This window comes from Meriones unguiculatus, chromosome 3 (assembly GCF_030254825.1).
Source record: "Meriones unguiculatus strain TT.TT164.6M chromosome 3, Bangor_MerUng_6.1, whole genome shotgun sequence".
In the NCBI taxonomy this organism is placed as follows: domain Eukaryota; kingdom Metazoa; phylum Chordata; class Mammalia; order Rodentia; family Muridae; genus Meriones; species Meriones unguiculatus.
This window is the reverse complement of record NC_083351.1, coordinates 47,036,045-47,054,891: the sequence shown is the minus strand read 5'-3', so window position 1 is coordinate 47,054,891 and position 18,847 is coordinate 47,036,045. Positions and strand designations below refer to the sequence as shown.

Below are 18,847 nucleotides of genomic sequence, written 5' to 3'. Positions count from 1 at the left end.
GAATGTTAATTGATCCCAGGACCATGAGTTCACCTCATGGTTCAAGTTTAAAGTTGATTGAGCACAGTGTTAGGCACTCTTGTCTTTGGGGTGCATGTAATTGTATATGAGCACATTATTGTTCATAATTTTTTGGTGGTGGGGGTTGAACCCAGGGCTTCATGTGTGCTACTGAGTTGTACCTTCAGCCTCATAAATTAGTATATCCTAATGGAACAGACATATCCAAGGCTGAGAGTGTATATTCTCACAGTTATGGGCCACAGGTTCAGACAGTATGACTGCCTGAAAGATAGATAGCTTACGGACAAATCTGTGGGACAGTTTTTAGAAGTTGTGCCGGGGACCAAACATCCTCCAGGATCCCAACATCCTCTTCTGATTTCTTCAAACACCTGCATATACATGACTGCCTCTTACATATACTTAAATAAAAAATAATAAAAATAAATCTATTAAAATATCCTTAAAAAAAGAAGCTAAAATCAATGTCCTTTTGTTGTTAAATCAGTGACATAGATTAAATTCCTCATATAAAAGACTATTATATGCCTATAAGAAAAGTCCTCAAGAAATTAAGACATGATTAGAGAGAGCTATTGCTATCACCCAGGTGTCATTCACTGAACTCTAGGATTGAGAAAGGAAAGGCTTGCCTTATATGAATTGTGTTATCTTCAGCTGGAGTAAGAGGTGGAGTTCAGAGGTAAATTTGCAGGGATGGGAGAAGTGGGTCATTTTTGCTTGTCTCTCAGAGACAGGGTGGAAGGACTTGTAGACTTGAGCACTTAGGAAGACGTGTGTGAAGCTCAGTGTACATGTCTTTTAGTATCCTCTTACTGATGATAATCTTCAGGTTTGTGTGTGCATGTGTTGAATTTGGGGGTTGGAAGGTAGAAAAATCAGGTTAGTGCCCTTATATGTACCAGTGATATGGTTTACCACTGAGCTACACTCATAGACATTTAATAGCATTTATTGAAAAGGCTCCTAACTCAGCCGTTTGGTCACAATGATGGGAGAAAGGGAGATGAGAAGGGAGTTAAAAAACACAACAAACCCATTGTAAGAGAAATTTATAGTGAATTAGAAGAGAGTGGGGAGTGGTAAGAGTACTAAAGCTGAGATGAGTGTCTCTGGGTTGATCTTAGTTGGGGAAAAACAAGAGTCAGAGCTGAGTTTTGCCAAAGCTGTATCGGAAGCATATGTGTTTAAAGCTTTAATGTAGGGGTGGGAGGTGGAGTGAAGTGAGGCGTGCTAGCCTTCTGACACTGGTTGAGGCTTCTGTGTGTCTAGGCAGGGGCCTACTGGTGTTTTCTACCTCATAGACCACAGTGTTTGGTTTTGTGAGCCCAAGCAGGGCTGCCTGACACCAAACAGCCTTTGTGCTTTTAGACAACTTGTAAGTGTGAGTCTGCAAGAGGGAGACAGAGAGGAAAGTACCATGTGAGCAGACACACATTCAAGATGCAGCTTTTGTATGTGTACTGTGTGCTAGGCCCTGAACTAGCTTCTAACTCCAGTACAGTTTCATTGTAATAGCAGTCCTGTCCAGTAGGAGGAGGAGGAGGTTTCAAATCTGAAAAACTAATTAGAGAGCGATCCTTTCATCCTTTCAGCCTGCTGCTGGAAGGCAAAGATCGGTAACAGTCATCAGAACTCCCTGGGACCCTTCAGTCGGGGTAGAGAGACTTTCTCACGGCACATGTGTTTAAATCTTTAATTTAGTAAAGTAAACAGATTTCAGTTAAAAGGAAAGTTCCGAATACTATAAAAATTGGACTAACCTCATCTATTCCCCTGTTATTTAGAAACCCATGCTGTCTCTTTATCCTGCATGCAGGTTCTTCAGGTCCTGTCATTTTTTTCCTTTCTGTTAGTACCTCTGTTCATTTTCTTTTGTTAGTTGGCACTTTATCTTCATGCTTTTTTCCTCTTTGCCCAACTTTGTATTACTTAAGCTCTTTTCTTTACTGGTTCCTCCCAACAGTGTATCCTGGTTACAAGTGAGATACGAACCCTTTATGGTACCAGCAGTTCTTTTTCAGCAGTTTCAAGTGTATTAGAATAGTGTCTTGACTTACTCATTGCTGATGGTTTAAGAAGAAAATCCATCTAATGCTTCATCCTCAGTATACCTCTTCTGGTGAGGTGGGGCTGTGTAGGAAATCTGAAAGCTAATGGCATCCCCGCTTCACTCCCTTTCTCAGCTGGTAATGTTTTGATCCTCTCTTTTCTTTTGCTCAGACTTGCTACGGGTTGAGGGAAAGACCATATCTAGTTCTTGCAGCAGCAGTACGTTTGTTTTCTCCACGGCCTGCCTCCTGTCTTTCTAAAGCAGCAGTGTGGGAAACAGTGAGGGCTGAAGGGTCGGAAGACCTTGACTTGTAAACTTGGCTGAAGCAGTAACTTGCTTTGTGACCTGTAACCAAAGCCTTACTCTGGGCTACTCAGCCTTCTCTAGGTGTGCAAATTGAAGGGCTGCCTTGAATGATGTCCAAGTCCCCTTGAATTCTTAGTTTAAGGTCACAAGAGGCCCTTAGGAAATGCACCCTGGCTGGCCAGCCAGCTTTGTAGGGCTACACTGTTCCACTTGGAAACCCTTGCCTGGTTTGTTGCTGCTTACCTGGCAGCAGCTGAGAGAACGTTTCTTTCACAGTTAAAGATTTGGCTATAAAAACTCCTGACTCTGAGGACCAGATGACAAAGAACAGTTTTCAAAATAGAAGAAAGCTATCTTAAAGGAGAATGAAGTTGCTGCTCCAGCGTTGACTGGGAAGTCTGCTCTTTTCTGTTGGAGAGACTTGGGAAAGGGGCCCAGGAAAATGGCTCAGTGGGTACAGTGCTTGAACCTGAGTTTGGATTCTCAGAACCCATATAGAAGCCAGATGTGATGCACGGGGCAGGAATGGGGACTGGTGGATCCTGGTGGCTTGCTCTCCAGCCAGTCTAGGTGAAATGGTGAGCTCCATGTTTAAGAAAAGGGAGGAAAAGAAAAAGAAAGAGAGAAAAAAAATGGAGAAATGATTGAGGAAGACATCTCAAAGTCAGCCTTTGTTCTCCTATGGGCAGGTAGGCCTGCACACACATGCACTTCAGCTCACTGAGCACTTAGCACGTTTAATTCAGACATATGCCATGCGTGGTTAATTGTGTCTTGGGAAAGGAAAATGTGATTGCCTTACTTGGAGAGCTAAGTAAGCGCTGCCAAATTTTATGCAGTCTTATATAATGTCTAGCACACGGGTGCTAAAAGATAGTTGGATTATGTTTTTTGGGAAGAACACAGTATATTAAGAGGATGAATGTAGTAAGTATACCTTCAGGTCAACTGTGGCTCAGTGCTTTATGCCTGGGGGAAAATTCCCACACAAACAATTTGCTCAGAAGGCTAAATGGATCTGAGTTGACTCCTAGGCTAGGGAGTAAAACCCTGTTGCCAGTCTCTAATCCTGGTGCTTGGGAAGCCAAGACAGGATTGTCAATTTGAGGTCAGCATGAGCTATACAATGAGATTCTGTATCTAAACAAAACAGCACTCTTAAGGGTTCTAACACTAGAAATTAAAGGCTGGAAAGCCAGCTCAGTGATAGAGCCTCTGCTTGCCCCATGTGTAAGGCTTTGGCCTAAATCCTCCTCCATGTCAACAACAACCCCTTCAAACAAAACAGATGGGCATGACATTTGACCACAGAGAGTGTAAATACTTCTCATTAAGTTATTTTAATGAATGTTTTGTGATGTGAAAAGCTTATCAGGGAAATCATGCTTGTTATATAAAGAACAGTTTAAACAGCATAGACTTTTATATGGTAAAAGTAAATTGTTCCCTTTTCTGCCATCACTCCCACCACACACATGCTGCCATCGTTAACTAACTTTGCCTTCTAAATTTATTTCTAAACTTGGGTGAGCATGTCAGATATGTTTTTGTTTTAGTGTCATGTATTTACATGTATACACATATAAATGTATACATATATATGATAACCACTGTACTACAGAAACCTTTCCCCATTGTACATATCCTGTGTCATGATAATACATACTAAAACATGGAATTCTGTACATATCCAAAAGTCCAAGTGTTTGTAAATAGTTCTAGTTTTATTTGGTTTGGTTTTTTTGAGACAGGGTTTCTCTGTATAGTCTTGGCTGTCCTGGACTCACTTTGTAGACCAGACTGGCCTTGAACTCAAAGAGAACCACTTGCCTCTGCCTCCCCACCTCTGCCTCCCCGAGTGCTGGGATTTTACAGGTGTGTGCCACTGTGCCCAGCTTGGCTGTCTTTTGAACTAACAGTATTTCTGTGAATCTCTCTGAAGAAATAATTGAAAAATTTTTGTAAAATTCTGTAACGGGGGCTGGAGAGATGGCTCAGTGGTTAAGAGCACTCTCTGCTCTTCCAAAGGACCTGGGTTCAATTCCCAGCACCCGCATGGCAGTTCACAACTGTTTGTTATGCCAATTTCAAGGGATCTGACACCTTCACACTAAATGCACATAAAATAAAAATTAAATAAATTATAAAAAAAATTCTGTAAGGCCCAAGGAAGCTTATTTTTAAAAGAAAATCCATTTTTTTCTTCTTATGAAGATAATAAATACCCTTAAAAAATTCAGCCAAGAGAGCTTAAAGAAACTCTTTAAACTCTTTAAACTCTTCACCTTTCCTGAAATCCAGTTGCCCAAAGATGGTTATTTTAATTTTTTATTGTTGTTAAATCGTACTTCACATCCATAAATTTATACTGTGCTCCTGAATATAGTCACAGCACTCTTTCTGAGTACATTTCCGTCTTTGGAGCTGTATGGCAACTGAATATTCTGTATTTATCTGTGCATTGTATAGTGCTTCTGTAGACAGTCCTGCAAGTGGGGGAGACATTGAGGAGCTAATTGTTTTAAACTAAAGTAAGGTGATCTGTGAGCTTCATGTTTATTGGATAAAAATAACTTGCTTTTCTCTAGATTGAAATTTCACTTAAAAAATCTGAAGTACGCGGTTTCTTTTTTTCTTAGTGACATACAGCTAATTTCTCAGATAGACTTCCTATGGAGAGGCATAGTCTTTGTGATTCTGCTGGCTGAGGGCAGCCTTTTCTAACTCATACTCAAGCACCATTGGAGGTGGAAGTTTACTCTGTTTTTAGACAGCTACTGGAAAAATGTATTCTTGTATTGCACTGAGGTATGTTCATCCATAATTTCCACAATTATTTCTGCATCAGAAAACAATGCTACTTGCCTCTTCCCTGATGATTGTTTTCCTCACTGTTCTGGCTTTTTTGTTAATCAACTTGACAAGCTAGAGTTACCTGGGAAGAGTAACCTGACTGCAGACATTTTCTTGATTAATGGTGTGGCGGCCCAGCTTACTGGGGGTTACCACCACTTGGCAGATGGTCCAGTGTAACAGAGCAAGGCAGTAAACAGCATTCCTTCAATTTCTGCCTCAGTTCCTGCTTCCAGGTTCCTGCCTTGATCTCCTACCCGAATTCCTTTTCATGATGGAAGTGTAAGCCAGATAAATCCTTTCATCCCCAAGCTTCTTTTAGGCGTTGTTTTGTTTGTTTGTTTGTTTTGTTTGTTTTGTTTTGTTTTTAATTGAGGCAATAGAAACTTTAACTAAGACACCCATTACCCGAGAATAGCTATCAAATGTTAATATTCTATACTCCGTTGCAAACTAGAGAGTTCACCCACCTGGTTACGTCTATATCATATTGCAATTTTTCTTTTTTTGCTTTTTTTAGCCTGAATTTGATTGCTCAGGTAGTTTGTTGGTGCCAAGTTGCATTTTTATAAACAGACATTTATCCATCGGCTACTGAATTTAGGTGCTCTCTCCCCGTCCATGTTTGGCACATTGGGGATTTGGGATCTGAAAGCACAGCTTTGCATTTCTTGTCATTAAATGCAATCTTCCTCAATTAGCACATTGTTCTAGCTGTGGACTACCTCAGGTCAGTAGGTCAGCAGGTTGTCGCTGTTCTGCTCTTCTCAAAGTTTTATAAACTTTTTTCACTCATGTCCCCTTTTTGCCTGAGAAAATTTTATATGATCTTAGTTGTGTAACTACGTAAAAGTTTTTTACATCAAACATGTACTGTTAACAAATCATATGTGTATTTAAATTTTTTAATTTATTTTATGTGTATGGATGTTTTGCGTGCGTGTGTGTGTGTGTGTGTGTGTGTGTGTGTGTATGTGTGTGTGTGTATGTGTATAGCGCCTGTGGAGGCAGAAGAGGGCATCAGATCCCCTAGAAATGGAGTTACAGATGATTGTGAGTCCCCTGTGGGTGCTGGGAAAATAACCCAGATCCTTTGGAAGAGCAGCCAGTGAGTGCTCTTAACCACTGAATCATCTCTTCAGCCCCATAAACATTTTAAACCAATTATTTGGTGTATATATAATTCTATCATTTATTAAAGATGAAAGCAAATTTGTATGCTAATGAGATGAGTGTGCTCATTTTTTACAGAGATGTAAATCTTGGCTGAATGTTTAACCTGCAGGGCATCATCTTCAGTGATTTTCAGAGTTGATTGATAGTTTGATGTTATAACCAATGCTGAAAATGTTGCTTTGCCTAAGTACACAGTGCAAAGTGTCCAGGCTACTTTTTAGGGCCATTTCAAAAACTGCTGGAGATACTGTCATATACTCAAGCCAGAAATCACCTGAGGCTTTTCTTTCTTTGTTTCTTTCTTTTTTTTTTTTTAAGACATTGGTCAAATAGCAGTGTATAAAATCAGCGATTCTAACAGTGTACTCCACAGAGAGAGTAGTCTGGTACCCACATGCTGTGGAGTGGTGGTGAGAAAATTCTTAAAGAGCTGTTCTTTTTCCCTAATGAGGAGAAGCGGTGTGTAAGAGTAGTGAGTGCAAAGTGTGCACTTTATGTTAGAGCCGAGGCTGTAGTGAAGTCAGATGACCTCACTGCTCCTGTGTGGCAGGTTTTGGATTAAGTGTTCAGAGCCAGGACTACTGACAGGCTTTTCATGACCCTCATATTCATTTATAGGGCCCAGCCTACAGGTTTAGAAACTGGGTTTTAGGCTTGCGTTTGAGTGACTTAACTCAGTGTCTGGGGACTGATCACCAGTGTGTGGCTACACCAGTGTAGGCTGAAGTCCATTCCTTTCCTAAGGCTCACTTTCTACTTCAACACTTTGTAATTACTGAACTGATTATATCTGCCTTATGAAAACTGGAGCAAACTCTACTTTCATTTTTGCTAGCACCACTTCTGTCCCCTGTGGTTAGGAAAGCAGACTTTGCTAGTGCTGGAACCATGGCTCAGTAGTTAAGAGTGCTGGCTGTATGTGCAGAGGACTTGAGTTTGACCGCCATGTGGCAGCGCACAGCTGTCAGATCCACAGGGGATTCTTTTCTGGCCTCTGAGGGCAGCAGGCATGCCCTTGGGATGTAGACATACTTGGAGGCCAAATACTCAGACACACAAAATAAAACTTAGGAAGAAAGAAAGCCAACTTTGGGCTAGAGATAGTTGGGAATGCTTACCCAGCTTCAGTTCCTCTGTACTTCCTTGTACTTAGCTTGCAGTTACCTGTAACTCCAGCTCTAGGGGATCTGAAACCCTCTTCAGACCTTCAAGGGTTCCTTCCTGTGCACATGTGGTCCATCAAACCAGAACAGGCACATGTATATACATACAAAAAAAAATTCTTAAGAATGAAAGCAGACTTTAGTGTTAAAATTCAAATTCAACTTCAGACTGTGGGCAAGTCATTTCCCTGATGGAGTGCTCATCTGTAATGTGTGAGGCCCCCAGTTCAAATCCCAGCATAGCAACAACTCTCCTCTTCCCCAAAATTTCAGCATTTGGCAGGTAGAGGCAGAAGGATCAGGAATTCAAGGTCATCCTCAGCTTCATAGAGTGTTTCAGGGTATGTGAGACCCTGTTTCAAGAAGAAAGAAAAGAAGACAAAACAGAAAAGGAAAGACATACCTCTGCTTATTAACTGTTAACTTATTAGCATTTTCCCTTCCATGTAGTAGATTATTATATGTGTTCTTTTTTCCTGTATCTCCTTTTAAGCTTAATACGATATTAGGAGTTTAAAACTGTGTCATCTTTGTTTGAAAAAAATACTCATTTAAGTCTGGGGGAATGACTCAGTTGGAAAGTGAAGGCAGGAGGACCTGAGTTGGGACCTGCAGCACCCACATTAAAAGAAGGGTGTGGCAGTGCATTCCTGTAACACCGGCGCTGAGGCTGGAGGAGGAGTCAGCAGAGCGGACACATGTTGTCCAGCCTGTGAGTTCCAGGTTCTTCCGGAGACCCTCACAAGTACATGTTTATATACGCTGTACCTAAATCCCTCCATGCCCATTTTAATGGTTGAATAACCCTATAATTGTGACCCATAATTAATCATATCTCTATCCGCCTTTCAGGTCATCACTCTTTATGCTAAAAGCTTTTTTAGAATCTCTTTGTTAGGATTAGTTCCAGATCTAAATTCTCAAGTCCAGGGTTGTGTATGATTTTATAAAACAAGATTTGATTGATCTATGCGACCAAAATTAATGAGATGGAGGGTCCTGCCCTTTTCTCTATCATTTGTGGTAATCCTTTTGTTTTCATTTGTGCTATGAATTGTATCATTAAGTCTTTGTTTTGTTTGTTTGTTTGAACTTTTATCTTCCAAGTTCAAGTCATACTTGAACTTTACATTCACAAACTCATGTTCTTGGTACTCAGATTGTTCTTTTTAAGTGTTCTCTTGAAGAAGGTTATGTGTATGTAGGGACATTGGCAGCTTGTAATGCTTTAGTGATAGACATTTAACTGTAGGGTGGGGGAATGGAGGCGGGGACCTTGGCTGGTTCTGTTTTCAATTTTTGCTATTTCTTCATATAATATTTTTTCAGATACCCTTTTTAACTGGTACATATAACTCTAGGTTAGGGTCTCAACATCTGTCACAAGCTCATACTTTAGCTAGTTCTTTTATGACTCATACTATATGTAAATGAACATTTACATATAGTAAATATTCATACTAATATTTTATAGAGACTCCTCATACTAATATTTTATAGGCTAAAACATGGGATCTTTTTATCCTGTTTCTTTTTAGGACCCCTACCCTCACATTAATTAACAGGAACTTGTAGGAATTCCACAAGATCAGCTTTAATATAAATCTGTTCCTTATAGCTTAACTTTTTGGCCTTTAAAAAAATGTAAAAAGGGGGAACTAGAATAGTTCTCAAATCAAAAATTGCATGAGTATTTCTGGTAAAAATAAAGATCTATCATTTTTTTTTAAAACATGTTAATGGATTTTGAATTCTAGTATGTCTTAAAACAGTGTACTTTATTGAGTATTTAAAAATTACTGCCTGGGTTTCAAAAGCCTATTTAAACATATCTGGGTTTCATATGCCACTTCACCGAAGAGGGAAGACCCAGCGCAGCACCCATAGGACCCGGTCTGTGCTGTGTCCAGAATATTACAGGATACAGGTGGTGCAGATGGATAACATGCTGCTTGCTGTATATATTTACAACTGTCTCTCATTTCATCTCTTTAAGATCTGGACGCTGGTAGTTGGCTATGTGCTGATGGTTTCATTCAAGTGGAATGCAAGCACTCAAGGCTACTTGAGAGCAGTTTCGATTCCTGTCTGGATGATACTGCTTTTTCATATAGGTGGGTCCTTTCTTCTTTTTCCTTCCTAGAACAACCACCCAATAACTGTTTAAGGTCATCAGAGGCTGACCAGTGGAAGTGGGCTCTTTGTATGTTACATATAAGATTCTTTAACATAATCTGTAGAAAATGTTGAGCTTTGAGCTTTCACTAATCCTCAGTGAAGATACTCTGCTTTCAGATGTTTATCTTAATGTTCCTATGCATTCTCTTAGTAAGTCCTTGAAGAGTAAGTGTGTCTCAGACCCTCTGGCTCACTTTGCTTGTGGCGAGCTTGGGGAGGAACTAGATTGGCACATAAGGATGAGCAAGGATGATAAGAGGCTTGGGCTTTGAGGGACTGGAGAAGAGTTTTGCTCTGGGAAAGAAGCGCCTGGCACAGGAATGGGGAAGAAGGGTGGGCAAGAAGAGTGCATGGAATATGAAAACCTCTTCTGAAAGGTGAAGGACTGTCTGTCCATCCTTGTGAAAGAGTGGCTTAAGCAGATCTGAGATCACAAGGGAGAGATGCCAGAGCTTCAGGGAGCATCAGGAAGACAGTTGACAGCTCCACAGAGACGGTCGGCATCAGGACTGCTCAGTCATGAGTTTCCTGTTCTGTGGAGCAGCTCACTGTTAGCTGGGGAGGTGCTGTTGCTGCTTAAAGCTTTTGAATGGCTTTTCAGCCTGACTCACGTGATTGGGCAAGAATTATTTCTAAGTCTGAGTTGATGGAAATAATAAGTTCTCATTTAAAAACAGAATAATTGAGTACACTGGAACAACAGACAACCCAAAGTCATTTTTAGAGTTAATTGTTTTATAAATTGCCGCAACAGTTATAAAAGCAAGAAAGCAGCAGCCAAACCCAGCTACTGAAGCTGTGCTTGCTCAGTGTCTGACTTTACTAGTGCATTCTGCAGGTTTGCTGAGTTGGAACCATGAGTCTTATTTGCAAGCTCTCCTGATGGTGTGACTCAGGTTGAATTTGTGGAAATCGGAGGAGGGGTTCTCACATGGGCTCAGGGAAGGCAGGTGCTTGGAGACTTAGCTGTGAACTGTGGGAGCAATGGCTATAGTCTTTAAGTTTGTTGGGTCCTTTTTGAGACTTGAGTTCAAATCTAGTGATGTTTTCAGAACATCAGGCTGGCTGACTGACGTGATGGTCAGTGAATGACTCTTCATCATAATGTCAGATGCTACAGAGGTTGACCTTGAGTTTGGGGTGATCTGAAACCTGTGGCGTGTGGGTGCATATGATGGACTGGAGACTGACCGCTTAAAGGTGGGCTGGTATGTGCCTTGATGTTTTGAGAACAAGAATGAATCTGTCCTTGAGTTAAATCTACCTGTCTGAGGGCCTTTTAAAAACACTTCCCCTGTGAAAGAATTTTCTAATTTGCATGTGTATCAAATTTCTCTGTTAACTAAAAATATTAATTCTTAATTTTCAGCATCACTGGCTGGCTCATGGAGAATTCCAGTTTTCCTAGTTATTGTTTTCTTGATGTCTGTGGGCACCCTTTATGAAAAACAGAATGGGAAGGAGTCTGCTGGTAAGAAGTATTCTTTTATGAGTATATTCTTAGTATTTTTGAGAAGATAACTGTCTTTATTGCTATGGTTAAACACCACGACCAAAAGCAACTTGGGGAGGAATGGGTTTATTTCATCTTATAACTCTCCAGTCAAAGGTCATACTTCATCACGGGGAAGTCAGGGTAACAACTCAAGGCAGACGCTGATGCAGAGGCTATTGCAGACTGGCTTGCTCTCCATGGCTTGCGTAGCCTGCTTTCTTACAGCACCCAGGACCACCTGCCTGGGGATGGTCCCACCCACCATGAGCTTGGCCCTCCTATACCACTTGTCAATCAGGAAAATGTACCACATGCCGTCTGGGGAGGGAATTCTCTCAGTTAAGATTCTGTCTTCCCAATAATTCTAGCTATGCCAAGGTGACATAAAACTATAACTTACCAAAGAACAAGCACAATAATTTTTCCCCCCAATCAAATTATCTAAAATGTTTTTGGGGTTTTGGGCCATGTTCCTATTTTGTATCTTTATTATAATAGTTAATATAAAATTAGCTGTCAACTGTTAGCATTTAGCACTTCCTAAGTACTGTGTAGCCACCACTTCTGTCTAGTTTTACGATATTTCTTATCACTCTGAAAGGAAAACCTGTACATCTATCAGTACTGTATTCTTTTTTATGGCTGAATAATATTCCAACTTACAGACATCCTACATTCTGTTTGACATTTTTTCACAGGTATTTGGGTTATTTTCAACTTTTGGGAATTGTGAATGCTGCTGCTATGAAGCATTATGTACAAGATTAGCTGTTTATTCTTTAAGATTTCAGTCTCCTGGTGTGGCCTGTCTTCTTGTCCTGATGCTTGAACCCCAGGGCCTGTGTGGAAGACTAGAGTGGAACAGTGCTTGGTAGCTTCCACTTGTTCTGCTTGGTTTTACCTTCTTGTTCCTTTCCTTAAGTGTCAGTGACTAAAACAGGTGTAGGCACCCTTCCCCCTCGTTCTGGGTTGGCTTCCTTTTCAGCTACTTCTGTAGACTCAGTCAGGCAAACTTATCTTTTTGCAGGTTTCTTGTCTGGATTCAACCACCTGAAAATGGAAAATATTTTGGGAAAAATGACATTTATTTGAGCATGTAAAGACTTTTTTCTTGTCATTTTTATATGTACAGTGCAGTATTACAACAATTATGTGGCATGTACATGTTGGATAGTCTTCGTAATCTGGGGAAGATTTAAAGTGTATGTGAGGATGTGCATGCATTATGTGCTAACCCTGTCATTTTATAGGGATTGGTATATACAGGAGTCAACAACTGGTCCCTGTGGTACAGAGGGCCTCCTGTATGAGTAATACAGAGATCCACCAAAGGATTTCAGGCCCTTCTTTCCTGCTGAGGTATAAATTCTAGTCGCCCAGTTAACAGCACTTAGAGAACTCTTGAGAACAAAAATTTAGAACTAGGTTTTATATGTCGGGGGGAGGTGAGTCTGAGGTCTGCTATTATTGCCAGGCATCAACACAGACTAGGGTGTTGGTATGCCAGCCTGCTTTCTGATGCCTAGGTTATTGACTCACAAGGAAAGATGTCACTGGGACATCGTTGTAATAAATGCAGAGAACAGCTTTGGAGACAGTGCTTTTCCTGCTTTGTTTTACTCTCTGTCCTGCTTTAAAGCAGGTTACTGTTGACCTTAGAGCACACTCTGTTATAAAGTGAATCTCTCCAGTGCTTTTCTAGAGGCCTAGATATTTCTTCCTCATGTTCTTAACATCTTAGTTCTCTGTAAATCAGACTGAAGCCATCTGTAAGGGGGCAGCCCTCCCTGGTGTTTCTTTTCCTCCTGCAGATGATGCTCTAATGTGGCTGGTACAGGAGCGCTTCAGCAGTAAACTGCTCAGCAGGGCCTGCTCTGGTTCTTCCTGCTCTTGAACTTGTGTGAGGTCACCTGTGAATGGCCTGCTTTGCATCACCTGGGCTGATTAGGAGCTTTGTGATCCACAGCTTGATTACACTTGTAGCATTAATCGTTTGGATTTCATTAGAATTCAAAGTCTAAGTTTGTTTGGCTCCTGGACCTGGAAAGTGAATTTATTTCAACAGTTTACTCTAAACTCAGGGGCTTGACTCTTGGGCCTGGGGAACTCTTGGGTGGTGTTTCCTGGAACGCTAAGTCATGTGGGGAAAAATGTTTTCAAGGTTCTCCCTCTGAATACGAATCTTTTGGAATAGTTTTAAATTTATTTTTATTATTCTGTGTATAGGTGTTTTGCGTGCATGTGTGTCTACACCGTATACTTGCAGTGCCCAAGGAGGCCAGAAGAGGTATCAGATCCCCCAAACTGGAATTATAGATGGAGCCTCAAAGTGGGTGCTGGGAATTGAACCCAGGACTTCTGGAAAAGCAGCCAGTGCTCTTAATCACTGAGCCATCACTTCACCTTTTTGAGGTACTTTTAAATGGGCTGTCCTAGAAATCCACAAAAAACAGCAAAGCAAACAAGCAAAACACAGGCAAACCAAACAAATGAAACTAAAATGATGGTGCCTCCATTTGTTGATGAAGATGTTTCATTTCAGAGGTAATTGAGGCACCTCCAGTCACACAGGTGGAGCTGTGATTTACACCAAGGTCCTTGACTCTCAGCCTCATTTTCTTTACCTTTTCTTGCCATGTTGAATAAGCAGGCATTGGTCATAGTGAAAATTAAAATCCCACTTTATGGCAAAATAAGACCCCCCTCCAGATATTTATCAATAGGTGAGTTCTAATATAAGTTGAAAGTATAATTCACTAATTAAAGAAAAACCAAACATCATTAAGTTCTTGTTGTGTACTTTTTATTTTTAATACAGGTTATAGAGTTGACCATGGAATAAAATATTAGGACATATTACATTTTGGTTATTAATAAGTAGGGAAGCCAGTCTGTTTTTATAAAAACACATGTTAAGACATCTTCCCTTAGTCTATAAAACTCAAGCTCAACTTCAGGATAATTAATAATGTATGCCACAACATAAGGAGTGTTAATACACTGTGAGAACTGAATTAGCCGGTGCAGACCACTCAAGGGGCATGTGGAAATGGTTGTGCATGACAAGGGGCCAGGGCACTCACAGGAGAGAGCACAGTGCAGCACAGGTCTTGTTTGTCTGGCTCTGCCCTCTATCACTTTGGTGTACACAGGCAAGATGCTATCTTTGCCAATATTAGTATCTTTTTAGTTTCTCTTAAGCCCGTTTAAGACTTCTGTTTTAGGACCAAAATTTTATAGTGCTTACAAAAGGAAGAACTACAAGCTGGCCTTTAAAACAATGGCAAAAATACATAGACTGGCTGGTTTGTAATTTGCTATTGATTTAGATTCTATATCTGTAATGTAACTCTCTATTATCCCTCCGCCTGTGCCTCATCCTGCTTCATCCTATCATCTGCTTGTTTTAAGCAGAAAGGTTGGCAAAGCACTGCAAATACCATAAGCTTAAGATTAAAATGATCTTAAAGGATACGTTTTCAAGTGTCCAAATATAATTGTCTGCTTCAACAAATTCCTCTCAAATGGTTAAATTTTCATTAACAGAATCAAAACCAATTAATTTTAGAAACTTTAAAAAAAGCATCAACAGCTGACCTTCTTCCCCACTAGTAGTTGTTATTACCTCTCCTGTTCCGGTATCCCTGTTGGCTCATCACAGGTCCATCACTTCTCTGCCCAATAGATACTGTTCCACTTGGTAGAAAGCTACTGTTTTAGTTTATTGTTGTCTTTGGCTAGACCACTTTGTAGTCCTTTGCTCAGGCTGGGTGATGTAATGGGATACCAACAATGTTCTGAAGGGTAGAAGTCTGGTATCAAGTTGCCAACATTTGGTGGCACACCTTCTCATTGCAACATTACATGACACTATTAATACATGGCACCTCTTAATACTGTTACAGTGACAGTTACATTTCAACATAAACTTTGGATGGGACAAACATTCAAATACCACCCCAGGAAAAAAGTGTTACTATATTTCTTGGCCTATAGAGAGATGAGAATAGCAGCATTATTCTTACTAATCCTGGTGGTGTTTAAACATGCCATCCTATTTTTTAAAGCAATCCAGTGACACTCATTTATTGTATACATTCCATACTTGGATTGAGAGATTTGTTCTGAATATGAGATGTGGCTCCCGAAAGTAGGAAAAGCAAGGACTGGAAGGTGGCTCAGTGGTTAGGAGCATACACTGCTCTTTCAGAGGACCAGAGTTCAGTTCTCAGCACCCATATTTGGTGGCTCATAGTTACCTGTAACTCCATAGTTGGCTCCATGGGCCCCAATGTCTTCTTCTGGCCTTTGTGGGACTCTGCATTCACATGCACATACCCACACATGGGTACCCCTCCCCCACACACACAATTGAATGAGTAAAAATAAGGAGCTAGAGGGATGGCTTACTGAGCACTTAGTACTGGCTCCTGCTCCAGAGGATCAGTGTTCTATTCCCAGCACCCACATGGCAACTCAGAACCATTTGTAATTTTAGTTTCAGGGGTTCTGATGCCTCTGTGGGCACTGCATACATGTGCAAAGACCACATTCAGGTGTAATAGCCATAAACATTAAAAAAATAAAAAGAAACGAAAAAATAATAAAAATAACCTTTTTTTTTTTTTTTTTTTTTTTTAAGTAGGAGGAACAAGCTTCAAATGTGTCTCTAATGCCAAATGTTGCTTAGCCTGGAGCAGTAGGCACACTTGGTAGCTGTTCTGCTAGTAACCATTAGAAATACCTTTGCAGACTGAGAGGCGGTGGTGCACGCCTTTAATCCCAGCACTTTGGAGGCAGAGGCAGGTGGCTCTCTGTAAATTTGAGGCTAGTTTGGTCTATAGAGTGAGTTCCAGGACAGTCAGGGCTGCATAGTGAGACCCTGTCTCAAACAAACAAAAACAACAAAAGAAATACCTTTACAGGGAAGTCCTTTAGTTGCTTTAACTGCTTGGGAGAGCATATGGTATAAAAGAACCTTGGTCCGGTGAAGCCCAGATAGAAAAAAGAAGAGGAGCAAAGCCAACTGCTCATGTCCTAGTCTGCAGTTATGACTGTCATCTTCATAGCCTACAGGAGCCTGCTGTTTGCATCCAGGTCGTGTGCACTAGAAGCTGTTGAGAAGTTGTGTTCTCCACATCAGTGAGGGAAACTACAGGTCACTACAGGTAGTAGTCCATGTGTGCAGTACCTCATGCTAACAGCAGGCATTTTTGGTTTTTCATGCTGCTTTCGAAGAACAGAGCAAATCAAGAAGTAGCTCCTTATATACACTCATATCAACGTATGTTTTTCTGTCACACTGAAAAATTAATCTGCTAATTAATTGCAGACTTAGTTGCATTAACTCTGAGTTTCTGTCCGATCTCTGGCCTTTGGTCTTTGGCAGCTCCCTTTGTACTGACCCCGACCCCAGGCAGATTGATACTTAAAACCTTGGCTGTGCTTCCCACCCCCAGTCCTTGAGGCCAAGATTTTGTACCCTTGTTTAAATGCCTATTTTTAACTGGTTTTAAAATCTAGTATCATGACCTTATCTAGAATCTCATTCCTGTCATTCATCTGTTAAGACCTTGGGCTTTAAAGTGCAGAAACATAGCGTGGAGATAAGTTCATTAAAATGTGAATCTGTTAGATAAGAGAAGTTACTAGGTCCGGGGGTCCATGATTTTCAAGTGCCTTTTGTTGGTTTTCTGTGTGTGCTACACCTTTGACATGTCTGAAGTGTGAGGCTCTCTAATGACTTCTGTCACCCAGAATGTTCCTGCATTCAGAGACTTTGATGTGTATCTTTTCACTCCATCACATCCAAATTGGAATTTATGTGGAGCTCATTTCACCTGTGAGGAGACAAGGCATGTGGTTGTCTGGGATTCTCCTGTCACTGCCCACAAAGTAAGAGCTGAAATTTACGCCCAGGTGTTCTTGCTCCCTTACCTGCATCCCCAGCTCTTGAAGTATCCTTCCTCCATGTAAAGAAACTCTATACATGATCTCCCCACTTACCACTTTGATCTCCATCTTTCAGATACCTGTCCACCCCTCTCACAGACCTGTGCTCTGGCCTTACTGGACTGCTTGAAGCCTTTGAAAAGGACGCTGCTTTTCTTTGTGGCTTCTTTTGCCTTTTTGTCTGGGAACGTGTTTCTACCACCACTGTGTCAGCTCCAATGTCTCCGTTTGTCCCTAAGATAGACTTGTTCTGATTCTTTATGTGGCTGCTGTTGTTTAAGTGAGTTAAAGAATAGCATTATTTAGTGTTCTTGATAGAGAGCTCCTCTGGAAACTGTCCCCTGGGCTCCAGCATGGATTAGGTTTCCATCCTTTGTGCTTTTCAAACATTCTACACTCTTTGGCATTAATTTTAACATATTGATCGTACCTGATTGTTTTAGCTTTACATTGAATGTGAGGTTAGGGTCTTGGTCACTTATGTAAGACTGTGGCCCAGACTCTTCTTAAATGAGTAAATTTAAGAATCACCATGAAAGTTGCTTTTTAGGATATCTCAGGTGAGCCTCCTTTTATAATTAAATTCTCATGCAGAAGTCTATGTTCAGGAACACTGACTTGCTCAGTTCAGAGGAGAGAACATTGGCTTATTTTACATTTTTACTGGAAGTTGCCCCCTGCCCATATATATATATTTTTTTCTTCTTTATTCGAGTTATTAGGTGTCCCCGTTATGATTTTATTTGGGTCCTTCCTGAGATATCTGTCCTAAGCACATTACTGAGACTCTAGTCCTATCCTATCTCTGCTGTAGTCAGTTTGTGTAACTTCTATTGGCAAGTTTTAGAAAAACTTCAGTCTCCAAAATCTTCACCCTGGCCCTTTACAGTTCCCTGTTGGATAATCTGGGGACCACCATTGCCTGTGATCTGTCAGTTTATTACTGAGTGAATTCCTCTCAGTCCAGCCACTTATTACCCACTGCAGATCACATCAGCTTTCCCCTCGTCCATCCTTCTCCAGAAAAGAATAATCTAAGTACATCTCAGAACTGGTCACATAGTTAGAGGACAGGATTCTGGAAGGGCAGTGGCAAGGATGTTTGCAGCGAGGAGACTGTTGTATGGTGTTATTTTGCTGCTATCTAGCTCTGTCTGTTGCTCTCTTGACTGGAATGTTGCACTATAGTTTTGCAAGATGTTGCTGTTGTGAGTAAAAAGCATGCAGGGCCACATCTTAGAGCACACATGAGTCTCTGTATGTTGTGCTATATTCTACAGGGAAGGATGGAGATTATTGTTTTGTTGCAATTCCAGTGCTTCTGTTTCTCTTTGGATAAAGACTAAAGCTCTCACTGTGATCTCTGTACCTAATGTCATTTGGCTTACTGGTTACAGCTCTGTTTATTTGGTCACAGTGTCTCACTCTCCATCCATATTCTCAACACACTGACCTTCTTTTGCTATTGTTTGCATGTCAGCTTCTTTCCATAGCCTTCCTGCTAGCTTCCTCCTACCCTGAGGTTATTTTTGGCATTTATTTGGTTAATTCCCTCTCTCTCTTACAGTATCAATTATATTTACATTTTTAAAGAGAACTCTTGCCTTGGGGCTTAGAGGCTAAGAGCGCTTGTTGCTCTTGCAGAGC

The 18,847-nt window shown here is 40.8% G+C and overlaps 1 protein-coding gene across 4 annotated transcripts in view; it reads left to right on the top strand.

Annotated features, from left to right (window-relative positions):
* Tmem245 (transmembrane protein 245) overlaps window positions 1-18,847 on the top strand; it is a 75,666-nt gene that overhangs the window by 1,808 nt on the left and 55,011 nt on the right. For all 4 annotated transcript variants that reach the window (XM_060379941.1, XM_021628130.2, XM_021628136.2 and 1 more), the window contains exons 2-3: window positions 9,572-9,689; window positions 11,123-11,224. In XM_060379941.1, the coding sequence (XP_060235924.1) occupies window positions 9,572-9,689; window positions 11,123-11,224 (220 nt within the window). The remainder of the gene's footprint in view (window positions 1-9,571; window positions 9,690-11,122; window positions 11,225-18,847) is intronic.